Raw genomic sequence first — 11,797 nt, forward strand, 5'->3', positions numbered from 1 at the left:
AGAGGTAGTAGAGGTCATTAGAAGAGTTATTGCCGTGATAGAGGAGCGCGGGAGCATTCCCAGGGCATTTAATTCTCCCTCTCCCTCCTGCTCTCTCAAGATTGATCGTCTTTGTAGTCTCTTGAATCCCTTCAACTGTTCCTATGGTAACAAGCCGGGGTAACACACAATATCAGTGTATTAGCCTTATCTCTCCCCTGGCCATCATCCAGGCACATCTTACTCTTCCTTTTTTTTTTTCTTTTACTCCTCCTATCTGTGTAATTGAATTGTAAACGCCGCGCTCGGCCTCCGGTAAACATATGCGGTCACGGCGTGGCCGCGCCGCGGACGGGTCGGAACGCCGGGCGCGACGGCGACCGCGGGTCCGTCCGGGTTCAGATCCCCGACGTCTGAACACGACTGATGGAATTCGGCGATTGTCGGCCGAGAGCGAGAGAGTAATTGCGTTATCGGGGCGTGATCTCCAGTGTGGCTTTCATAAGCATAGAAGGAGTCTCTAATGTCTGTAATATCCTCGCCCGGGCCGGGTCGATAAATACGGCCTCGCTATCGGATAACCGGGCCGTGATCAGGCCCATGTGTCCCCTGCGACGTTCTCAATCCGGCTCTAATCGCATTACCCCGGCCATGTTGACTTTCCGCCAATGGGAAATCTCCCGACTGTAACCTCACACCCCGGAGGCCCGGACCTGGATGCACTCTCGCTCGCCAAAGTTTACATTAGTGGAGTGGAGAAGGGGGATCGAGCGGGACTCCCATAGACGTGGCGGAAACAGATAGACGGGGGGGTGGAAAAGCCAGAGACGTGGCCGTCGACGGCGCCGCAAAACGGACGGGATGCCGGAGAAGCGCTCCGAAGGGCTCGGGCTCCGAAGGGCTCGGGCTCGGCCCGTTTGGGCGGCGGCTCGACGTTGCGTGGAAAGCGGAGGGCGCGGAGGCGGGACTAGCCCGCCCCAGCCGGAGAAGCGCCCAGACTCCGGGCTAATGAAGGCTAATTGATTTTGCGGTGGGCCCGAGCGGCAGGGAGGCCCGTCTCTGGTGTAAATAGTTAATGAGCCGAAGGACTGCCGCGGCCCCTCTGGGACGCCCGTCTCGCTCTGAGCTCTCTGCTCGCCGTCATCGCTACATCGGCGTCCGTCTTTGTGCCGTCCTCTATTTTCTCCTGAAGGGCCGTCGTCCGAGCGGCGAAGCCGACGTGCTCTCCCTCGCCGCTTTTTACTGCGGCCGTCCGGAAGCGTCGCCGAGGTCCGAGTGTTTTCTCCGTTTGTTTGGGCCGTTTGTTTTCTCAGCCCTCTCTACGGCGAAGCGGCGGGCGCTGGCGGTGCCGGGTGTGGTTGTGTTCTGTGCTGTTGTGGTCGGGGGAACAGAATGGAGTGTGTTGTGGGATAGTTGACCCTCAGAGTGTGAAGGAAACGCTGCAGAGAGGAGGCCAAGTTCCACAGCGCGCCGGCCAATGCATTACATCAGCGCTCAGAGCCAGTTCTCCACAGGGCCTTGCGAACAGTCACACACACACACACACACACACACGCACACACACATCCACGCATGCACCGTCTGCTCCAGCTCTGTCCAGCTCATCCCCTCACGGCGTGGAAATCGCAGACGTACGTACCCGCGCAGGGTCCGATCCGGTTAAAGAAGTGACAAATGTGAGTCATCCGGCGAGGATGTGCACGTTTGCACACTCCGCCGGGTTCCCGAACCTACTCCGGCGTGCACGCGCTCCCGGCGCTCCGCACGAGAGATAGTCACTATGGCCCCTCTGGCTCAGCAAGCCAAAACAAGCCCTTATCGTGCCGGCTCGAAATAACATGAGCGGGCGCCAAGTATGGAACATGACTCAGCCCGTGCCACCGGACTGCGGGATCCTTGCTTTTTTTTCCTCGCTCGTCTCTTTCAAACGGTCTCCGAAGCTTTCGGCGGCGAGCCGGCCCGCTCCTTCCAGGCGGCGCCGTCCCGTAAGCCTTTGTGTCGGCGCATGAAAATGTGCTATTTATTATCTCCCAATTATCTATTGTTTACATTGTTACTAAGGACAATAAATTTGTCACTAAGCATGTGGCTAGGTGCTGAGTTTTTTATGAGGTAAACAATACTATATGTTCCTCGGCTGCAGCTCCCTTGGCCGCGGAGCTGGCACCGCATGGGCGGATGACATAATTCCTGGCATGTTCTAAATGTGCTCCTTTTTACTTGAAGGGGGGAAAAAAAGAAAACAGCGCCGCTCTTAAAGAAACATTTCACGGCGCGCGGGAGGACCAGCGACGGAGGCTGCACCCGCGCAGCGTTAGCTCCCCTTCGCGCGGCCCGCGGCGCACAACAAGTCGGGGCGGTTCGGGAGCCGCGGCCGAGCGAGCGAGCGAGCGAGGGATCGATCGCTCGCGAGCCAGAATGTTAAATATTTGCTCTTTTCCGGGGATCTGGAGAGGCGCGTCGCCTTTGAGCGTTCAGCCCGGGGTGAGGTTTTCATTTTCAACCTCGATAAGCCGGCGAGCACCTGGAGCCTGACGGCAGGCTAGCGGCAGGCTAGCGGCAGGCTAGCAGTAGCAGGCTTCTACGCGACATCTGCATGAATGGCGCCATTGTCGTCCTGTGACGTCACAGGACGGTGAGCTCAGAGCACAGCTGAGTCTGCAGGCTGCCGCGCTCAGCCTTGGAAAAGCTCCGTGTGCCGCGTGCGTGTCGGTCCGTGTGTGTGTGTGTGCGCGCTCATGGTTGTGTGCGCGGACGTCTCATTTTCATGGCACCGGCACCCCCGACGCCCCGCGAGTCAAAACACACCTGTGGATTACCGGGCCCCGGCAAACCGCAGAGTTAAAGTTTGGATAAAGATCTGTTGTGTAAATGTGTGGCCGGCTAAGTAAACAATCGGATGTGTGATAAAACACAGTCGAACGCTTGATAGAAGACACACGTCCTCGCTGACAGATACAGGTTTCACTCGACCGCAGAGCCAAAAGTCACTCCGACGGACGCGGGGAAGTTTGTGTTTTCAAATGACAAACTCACACACGTGTGTGTGGCCGCGGAAATGGGCGGGTTCAGCTTTGAGTCCCGCGGGATCGATGTGTCGGCGGGTTCAACGGCGCCGGAGCGGGACCGGCGAGTTCAACCCCCTCCGGCTGAGATGCCTTTGCCAAAATGTTCGATTTGTCCGAAGCGCAGACAAACCCGCCCGACGTGCTCGCCGGAGATAATTAGATGTGCCGGCTCACAGATGATGCAGCGTCCGTCTCGCTCCGTCCGACGCCCTCCCTCGTAAAACGTAGCGCTCCAATGACGAACTGATTGCTCGCTACAGGTTTCCGAAGCAGCCGGAGCTGCGTCCAGGTTCCTCCACGTCCTGGAAGTCCTGGGAAATACAAAACGAAAAACCCTGGAAGAGCCGACCGGCTCCCCGCCATGAAAAGCAGGTGGAAAATGAGAAAATGCATCATGGAAACCTGTCGAATACCTTATTTTCCCGTCAGCGTCCCGCAGAAGACCACATCTGCAAGGGCAAAGTCATTTCATGGATAATATTCATGTCCTGGCCCCAGCGCACACTCTTGATGTTTAGTTTTCTTGAGAAGGACCAGACCAGTCGGTCGTCCTGCTCTCAGCGGCCGCCCGCTCTCAGCGCAGCGCTTTCCGGCGGTTCTGATTGATCAGCGATCTCTGCGGCTCCTCCTCAGAGGCGACAGCCGTCAGTCCCGGGGAATTCCTGCAGATCCGTCTGCGGCTGCAGCCGGGACCCAGGAGGCCGAGACATTAGCAAAAGCTGTTTGAAACAAGGAACGGCATAAGAGGCCGTGATACAATTCTGATTCTGAGGGTCACGTGTGTGTGTGTGTGTGTGTGTGTGTGTGTGTGTGAGGACAGTGCCCAGCGTTGCGTGTGTTTGCCTCTGGACCCGCTGTTGTCCCAGCCGTGCTGATGGGAGGTTTATGTGAAAGCCACTTGATTCTGGTTCAGGGCTCGTGAATGGACCTGGGATCCAGCAGAGCCGGGTCCGTTTAAACCGGCTGGCCAGACCGGGCCGGCCTGCCGACCCCTGCGGAGAACCAGACCTTAGTGAGACTCTGCGGGAGTCCATGTGTTCCTAAACACGACCGATCGGCGTGATCAATAAGTCCCTGGGGTTCGTCCTGCCGTGCAGGGAAAGGTAGAATTCCAAGGTTCCACCTGAGAATTTAAAAAGCACCGCCGGCTCTGAAGGTCTCCTACGTGACGGTGGCGCCGGGATAAAAACCGGCGAGGTGGCCAGACTTCGATCGGTCGAGGAGGTCCAGGAGCGAGCCGGGATTCGACTCCGCGGTCGACTCCGCCGGGTGAAACAGCAAAGCGGTCGTTGGTTTCCCCCGAACGAACCCGGCTGGTCTCAGCAGGAGACGCTCGCTGCCGTCCGCCTGTTGTTTTGAGTGTGTGATGAGAACACATCTTTGTCTTCTCACACACGCCTTTGCCATGCAGAGGGGACACACACTCTGTGGTAGGAGGCCCATCCATTAGCTTGACAGGGTGCAGGAGCCGCCAAGAGCGTGAGCACACGCTTTGGAGCGCGTTCCCGGGCGGGCGTGCGTCTCGCCGTGCACGATGCCGACGCCGGCCCCCGCCGGTCTCCGTCTGGAGGCGACCGCGCCGGGCTCGGCTCGGCTCGGCTCGGCTCGGCTCGGCTCGGCTCGGCCCGGCGTAGAAGCCCGAGAGGAGAGGGGGTGACGTTGCAGCGCCACGCTCCCATCAGACTGTCTGCCTCGCCGCTCCCCGAGGAAATCAGTTTAACAGTCTCCCTGCTCTTGGCAAGCCGGGGGGGGCTGTAAGATAGGGTGTGTGTGTGTGTGTGTGTGTGTGTCTTACTGCCTCTCTGGGCGAGAGGGAAATCTAATAAAATGGAGCTAATGGCGGTGTGGAGTTTTCGGGGGCAAAGTGCGGCTCGGCTCGGCCCGAGGACAAAAGGGGGGGTTCGGATCCTTCCGGCGCTTGGCGGCCAGAGCCTGGCTTCGGCCGCGAGCGAGGGGAACGTCACCGCCGCGACGGATGCTCCTCACCGACCAATGAAGGCTGGATATTTTTCTTTTTCGCTGAGCGTCCGAGGTGCGGCCGGAAATCCCGTCTCCGGCACTTAAAGTGTGACTCCTCAGACCGGCTAAATCTCCCCGACCTGCTCGGAGGCGCCAGGAGGCCACGGGTCCCCGGGTGGTCCGCCGCTCCACTTTTAAGGGGAATAAAAGTGCTCACCCCGACCTGGCAGGGTTTGATTTAGGCGTCCGGAGCCGGGCGTGGCCTCCTCCCTTTGTACCTGCGTCGCGCTCTTACGTCCTCCTGCCCGGGTTAATAGATATGAAGTCATCTGGCGAGGAGGAACCGGTGTGTGTTCTGGGGACGTGGCCAGAGCACTCACAGGGACATCACTCAGACCCCCGTGTCACAGAGGAAGTGGCTATTAATAAATATCATTAATGGGCGATCACCTGGGCTCCCTGAAACCACATAAACGAGAAAGGTCTGGAGAAGGAAGAAAGAGGAGCGGGGCTGCAGGGATCAGAGGTCTGCGAGGAGATAGCTCCCCTCTGGGCACAAGACGGCTGAATCAGGGACGGCGTTTTAACAATGGAAAATCAATACGCCTCCTGCTTTCAGAGCTCTGTCAGGATGAATGAAATGCTGTCTGAAATGCGGGCGATTAGTCTCCGCCACACATTTATGGTTCCCGGGGACGGCCTGGCGCCGCCTCTACATCATCAGCACTCTGCGGGAGCCTTGTTTTCCAGCCGCCGGAGGCCGGGACGTGCGAGCGAGCGGGCATGCGAGCGGCGCGAACGCCCGCAGGCTGACACCTGCAGCAGACTTAATGACTGTTTTCCGCCGCGGCCGCAACGTATAGGCGCGGGTGTGTTATTAGGCCGAGCCGCGCGGCGGTTAATTCCCGCTGCTCAGCGGCGTCTGCGAGAAACACGCCCAAGTGTTAAAGAGGCACGGAGGAGCCCGACGGCGAAGGTGTGGCGGAGGGACGACCCGCTCATCAGTGTCCCGCTAATGACCTTCGGCCGCGTCACTGCGGTCGTGGACGCAAACGCCTAAGTTGGGGCTGCGCCGCATTTTAAGCCGCGCCGCGTCCAGGCTCTGGAGGGAGCGGCCGCCGCGCTGTCGGACACGGATCGGGGCCGCGGTAAGACATCTCTTTAAATCCAACCAACTCGGCGCCGCCCCGGTTTCTTCTACCACCGAGTCCTCGCTAAAATCGAACATTATGTCGTCCACGTGAGGTTAACGCTTCTCGACGACCGTCTCGATGCCCGAAGCTGTTCAGCTGCATCTGTTTCTTCTGGCCGTGCGGCGTCCGCACCGTCCCCGCGGCTCGCCGGCGTCCTCGGCCTCTCCGGGGCTCCTCAGATGAATGCTAATTCCATTAATAAGCAGATAGCGCCGCGCCGCCGACCGGATGGCTGTCAGACGCTGATAAACGAGCCCTCGCTGTCGTGGCGTTGCGTGAAGAGAAGTCCTCCCAAACATCGCCGCCCCCCCGCTCCTCCGGTTTCCGCTCGCCGGCCTCGGTTCGGCATCTTTGGCAAACGGGGAGAAAATGAAAAAAAATAAAAAAGGTCCTCCTGGCTTTTGTTGGCTCCGCGGTGAGAACGAGACGCCGTCCGATCCTGATCGGTCTGCTGTTTTTCCAAGAGGGGCGGGACCGGCGGCGCCGACTGACCCGCCGAACTAAAGGGAAGGTAGAAAGTGAGAGGATGTTCTGTGACTTTTAACTGTAAGTTTGTTTAAAATGGATGTTTCCGCTTCGTCCGTGGGCGGGTTTCTATTTCTGACGCGTCTATTTTCGACGCGGCATCCAGATGACCCGTAACTTCTGCCGACAGCAGGGGGGGGTCAGAGTTTCCGACGGCGCCGACAGCCGCGGGCCCGATGTGACGACCCCGGCGGTCACGGAGGCCGAGCTTCCTGGCTCACGCCGGCGTGAGGAGAAGACGGGGAAAACGCAAGATAAAAAAAGTCTTGGAAGGCACGTGGGGCCGAGGGACTATGTCAGGCATCCGTCCCGATGACATGCAGAAACCAAAACAGGTTCGGCGAGGTCGGGATTTCACGTCGTTCCTCACGCGACGCCGGATATGGAAGGCAGAGGCACGAGAAGCGAGCGCCTTGAAAATCAGCGCATTCGGAGGCAAGATTTAGTTGTTTTTTTGAAAACCTCTTCATTCCGGCGGAAAACCGTTCCGCTGGGCCGCGGAGGCCGGCGGCGCGCTCCGGTGGCGTCCGAGCGCCGTGATGCGGACCAGCTGGACGGCGGTCCCAGCGGGGACGCCGAATGCCAGGGCTGTTAAAAGATACGGGCCCCGGACACGGCGTGGACCCTGACAGCAGCTGGGAGGAGGGGGAAGGGAGGCGGCGAGGAAGCAGAGCCGGGAGACGGACCGCCGAAAACTTTGTGGAATTCACAACAGTAGCCTGAAGCTCAGCCGCTTTGTTTTCTCACTGTTTACCGAAGGGCAGAAAGCAGAGAAAGCAGAGGTTCTTCCAGGGTTTCTTGAAGCTTTGTCTCCTCGTCAGACGCACGCCAGACGTTTCGTGTCGAAACGTTCAAACCTGTCCGGGTCTGTAGCTTGTAAAAGCCGGTTAACATGTGAAGGACTCATGCGAGGGTGCAGACGTGTGTGTGTGTGTGTGTGTGTGTCTGTGTGTGTCTGTGTGTTTGTGTCTGTGTGTGTCTGTGTGTGTGTGTGTGTGTGTGTGTGTGTGACAGCAGATGAAGCCCGGAGGCCTGTTTTGGCACCCCGGTGTTTGGTTTATGTTTTTTTATTTTCTTTCTCTTTGGTCGTCTTGTATGAGAGGCCCAGTGATATCGGGCCCTGGAGTAGCGCTGGGTCCTGGTAAACTCGGGGAGCACAGATGCACCTGGATGGAGCTCCTCTCCGGTCCCCGTCCAGGCTCGTCCAGGCTCGTCCAGGCCCCGCGGCCCCCGCCGGGTCAACGCGGGACGATATGAGAAGACGTAGCGGCGGGCGGGACGAGGACGAGGACGGGGACGTGGGGAGGGACAGGAATGAAGGGAGACAGAGGACGGCTCGGTGGCTCTGATTTGCTCCCCGGACGCCAGATTTACGGAGTCATTTATCACCTCATCCAGTTAGCGCCCGTAGCTGCTAAGTAGCTGCCGCCGAGCTAACGGCGGCCGAACGACGCTAAGCTCCGTGACGTTGTCTCCTCAGAGGCTGAAGGCGGCGCTGTCGCACCACCCGGGCACCATCGCCAACGGCAACATGAACTCCATGGGCCACATGATGGACATGATGACGTCGCGGCACGAGCAGGGCGCCCATCACCACATGCACTCGCACCCGCACCAGCACCTGCAAGCCCCTCCCCACGCCTATCAGCACCACGGCCACCACCACCACGCCCAGGGCCACGGGCAGGGCGCCCACCACCACCCGCAGGGACACAACCCCCATCACAACTCCCACAACCCCCACCTCCACCCCGGCCACCCGCACCAGACCTCGCCGCACCCGGCCATGCACTCCGCCTCGCAGGTAAGACATGCGGCGCCCCGCGGGAGCCCAAGCTTTTAGACGACGCCGCCGCCGCCGCCGCAAGCTCAATAACGCATTAACTTTGCTGCGCATTAAAAGCTCTCGTATCGCCGGGAGGCGTGGCCTTCTTCCCCGGCTGAAACAAAGCGAGGCTTTAGAAGTCGGCTATTAGTGGTTTAATGTAAAAGTGCAGCCCAAACCGTTTTCCCCTCAGCGCCGACGTTTCCCGGCACCCTTCGGAAATTCGCCTTGTTTTTGGCTTTCCGATTGGCCGGTCGGCTCGGGTCAGCGTCAGGTGGTGTCGGAGGTCGGGCGGCCCGTGTGAGCGTGACACAAGATGCGCAGGCGGCGGAGCGTCGGGTCCTGAGGCCGCCTCGCCGCATTCCATATATTCGGTCACGTTTCACAGAACTTACGCGTATTTCGGAGCGGACGCGTTTTCGAGACGCCGCGTTCTCGCTTTGTCCGATGGCGTTCGCGCCCGCAGACTTTACGGGCGAGGCGGCGTGCACGGGCACAAGTGGCCGTATGTTCCCGACGCGTCATTAAGGCATTGAAACAACAGCGGCCGTATGTTCAGCGTCCATTAACGGAGCTCGTACTTTCCGTGGTTCTCTTAAAAATGCTCATGATCTGAGGACGGAGAACACTTGACCTTGCCAAGTATATGTCGGGGCCTGTCAGAGCGCGAGCGGCGCTCCGTCTGGAGTGTGACTTAGTCTGAGCGGGAGTGGGCGGCGGAAAAGTGCCCGACACCTCTTTAATAAGGCGGCGTGGCGGTGAATCGGCCCAGTCAGTGAGCGGTGGGCTGCCGGGCGGGGGCTCGCCGGGCGGGCGGGCGGGCGGGCGGGCGGGGTGTTTGGGGAAGATGCCAGACGCGCGGCGGCCGCGGGAGGTAATGTATGGATGCTTGTTCTGACGCAGACGGGTGGCTGGATGTTCTCCAGGTGCGCCCAATCAGACGGAGGCGGGCGGGCGGGCGGGCGGGCGGGCGGGCGGGCGGGCGGGCGGCGTCCGTCCGGCCCCAGAGCCCGGCATTGACGACGCCGTCTCCCCCTCCTTTCCCTCCCCCTGTGTTTTAGATGTCACCCGCCACGCAGCAGATGCAGCCCACGCAGACGCTGCAGTCTCCGCCCAGCGGCGGCGGCGGCCGGCGCAGGCGGGTGGTGGACGAAGACCCGGACGAGCGCCGGCGGAAATTCCTGGAGCGCAACAGAGCGGCGGCGACGCGCTGCAGGCAGAAGAGGAAAGTGTGGGTGATGTCCTTAGAGAAGAAAGCGGAGGAGCTCACCCAGACCAACATGCAGCTGCAGGTACGAGCCGGCCGCGGCCCGACCGACGCGGTCCGAGCGCTCTGCTTTCCAGTAGAAACCACAGCAGGTCTGATGTGGTCGGAGGTAGAAGCGGCGTCCCGTCCGCCGGCCTGCAATCGGGCCGCAGGGACGCCGGCGAGCCACTGCGTTTCTAGTTTTACTCCAATAAACGCGGCAAACGTTTCACAGGTCCACCATACACCAGTGTGTGTTTCGGCATCTGTGGAAACCACCACCATACCCGTGCCTTCAGGGGCTTCTCAGCGAGCTGGCGGGCGCTGGCGCTGTCGGACCGCACCAGGAGGCGGAGCCTGTCATGGCCGCCGGTCCGACATGGCCGCGTTTATTTATGGAACAATTCCAGTCACATATCAGCCTGCTTTTCAATTCTAACGCTAATGCAAGGTGATTGTGTGTGTGTGTGTGTGTGTGTGTGTGTGTGTGTGTGTGTGTGTGTGTGTGTGTCTCAGAATGAAGTGACTATGCTGAAGAACGAGGTGACCCAGCTCAAGCAGCTTCTCCTCACTCACAAGGACTGCCCCATCACGACTATGCAGAAAGAGTCTCAAGGTTACCTCAGTGAGTAGCTCTGACATCAACACACACACACACACACACACACACACACACACACACAGCCCGCCCCATCACACGTGTGTGTTGGTCCCACGGCGCAGATAGCACCGCTGTGGAAACGCTTGCTAACTGTTGGCCGGAGGTGAGGTATAAACCCGGCCCGCCGGAGAGGCGTTCCCTGCCAGGGCTCTGGTCTGGTCCGGCTGAGTTTCCAGCTCCCACGCTCCGTGCCGAGCCTCCTCCCGCGCCGCCGCTCGGCGGTCCGAGTCCCACGCGAGACTCCCTTTTCCGTCGGCCGGCCCCTCCCGCCCCGGAGGCTTCCGGGAAGCCTGCGTGGGAAAACGCGTCACGAGCCGCGGGCCGGCGAGCGAGCCGGCGCGGGATTCCCAGGATCCCGCCGGGCCGCCGCTCAGACACGCGATGACATCACGGCCCCGCCCGTTGATACGGATACGAGTGACATTTCCATGTAATTAGGACCGGGCGCCTCCCTGCGTGGCCGCGGCGCAGGAAAATCCGTCTCAGCGGCCGGCGGCTGAAAGGCTCCTTTATGAGGCCGGGCCTCCCAGACGGGGCCGGACTCCAGAGACGGGCCGCCGCCGGCCCACATGTCACCTTCAATGCGGCGGCGCCTCCTCAGCCGTGTTTACACGCTCGCTTTTCCACTTCTTTATTTGCGTTCTTATCTATTTCTGTCGCCGCTGCCCAGGTGAGCCCTCGGTTTTTCCGCCCCGCCCGCTTCCGCTAACAAAGACGCTCCTCCACAACGTCACACCGTCCGCCTCTTGTCTCCCCAGGTCCAGAGAGCAGTCCGGCGGGCAGCCCGGTGCCGGCGTGCACGCAGCAGCAGGTCATTCAGCACAACACCATCACCACCTCCACCACCACTGTCGGGGGCGGCGGCGTGCACGGACAGGCCAACCACCGCACAGACATTAACCCCATCCACTAGGGACACGAGAGACTGGAACCCCGGCGTGCCTCCGGTCCCCCCCGACCCCTGACCCCCGACCCCCCGACCCCTCCTCCGGCCATCCAGTTCCCCGCTCTTTGAGAGCCCCCGGCCGCACATGCTGCCCCCCCCCCCCCCCCCCCCCCCCTCAAGGAAAACCTCAAAGGCCTCCGAGGCCGCTCTTTCTACGGCAGTATGTATTTTTCCAGACGTGCGGCTCCGGCAAATTCTGTTCACTCGGGGTTTTTCCGTCCTTTCTTTGCGTGCGGCGGAAGCTAACGTCCCGCTGCGTTTTGCTCGTTCTCTTTCTTTTCATTGTGTGTTGGTACAAAGCTAGAAGAGCGAGGCGTTCAGAGAAGGGAAAGCAAACCTCGGACCTTCTTTGAAGCGCACCTTTCCATCCGCGCTCGCCATGGCAAACTCAACAC

At 60.3% G+C, this 11,797-nt stretch overlaps 2 protein-coding genes across 4 annotated transcripts in view; both read left to right on the forward strand.

Moving 5' to 3' along the window:
• LOC147229559 (cyclic AMP-responsive element-binding protein 5-like) overlaps positions 1–11,419 on the forward strand; it is a 31,581-nt gene extending 20,162 nt beyond the window's left edge. For all 3 annotated transcript variants that reach the window (XM_086155892.1, XM_086155893.1, XM_086155894.1), the window contains exons 8-11: positions 8,205–8,528; positions 9,611–9,841; positions 10,312–10,420; positions 11,215–11,419. In XM_086155892.1, the coding sequence (XP_086012018.1) occupies positions 8,205–8,528; positions 9,611–9,841; positions 10,312–10,420; positions 11,215–11,369 (819 nt within the window). In that variant the 3' untranslated portion in view covers positions 11,370–11,419. The remainder of the gene's footprint in view (positions 1–8,204; positions 8,529–9,610; positions 9,842–10,311; positions 10,421–11,214) is intronic.
• Positions 11,420–11,564: 145 nt separating this feature from the next.
• The window catches only part of LOC147229560 (cyclic AMP-responsive element-binding protein 5-like), a 14,603-nt gene continuing 14,370 nt past the window's right edge, over positions 11,565–11,797 (forward strand). The window contains 1 exon segment of the mRNA XM_086155793.1: positions 11,565–11,580. Within this exon segment, the coding sequence (XP_086011919.1) occupies positions 11,565–11,580 (16 nt within the window).

The sequence above is a fragment of the Fistularia commersonii genome, chromosome 11 (assembly GCF_037954325.1).
Source record: "Fistularia commersonii isolate RoL2024-O1a breed Wild chromosome 11, RoL_Fcom_v1.0, whole genome shotgun sequence".
NCBI classification, from domain to species: Eukaryota; Metazoa; Chordata; class Actinopteri; order Syngnathiformes; family Fistulariidae; genus Fistularia; species Fistularia commersonii.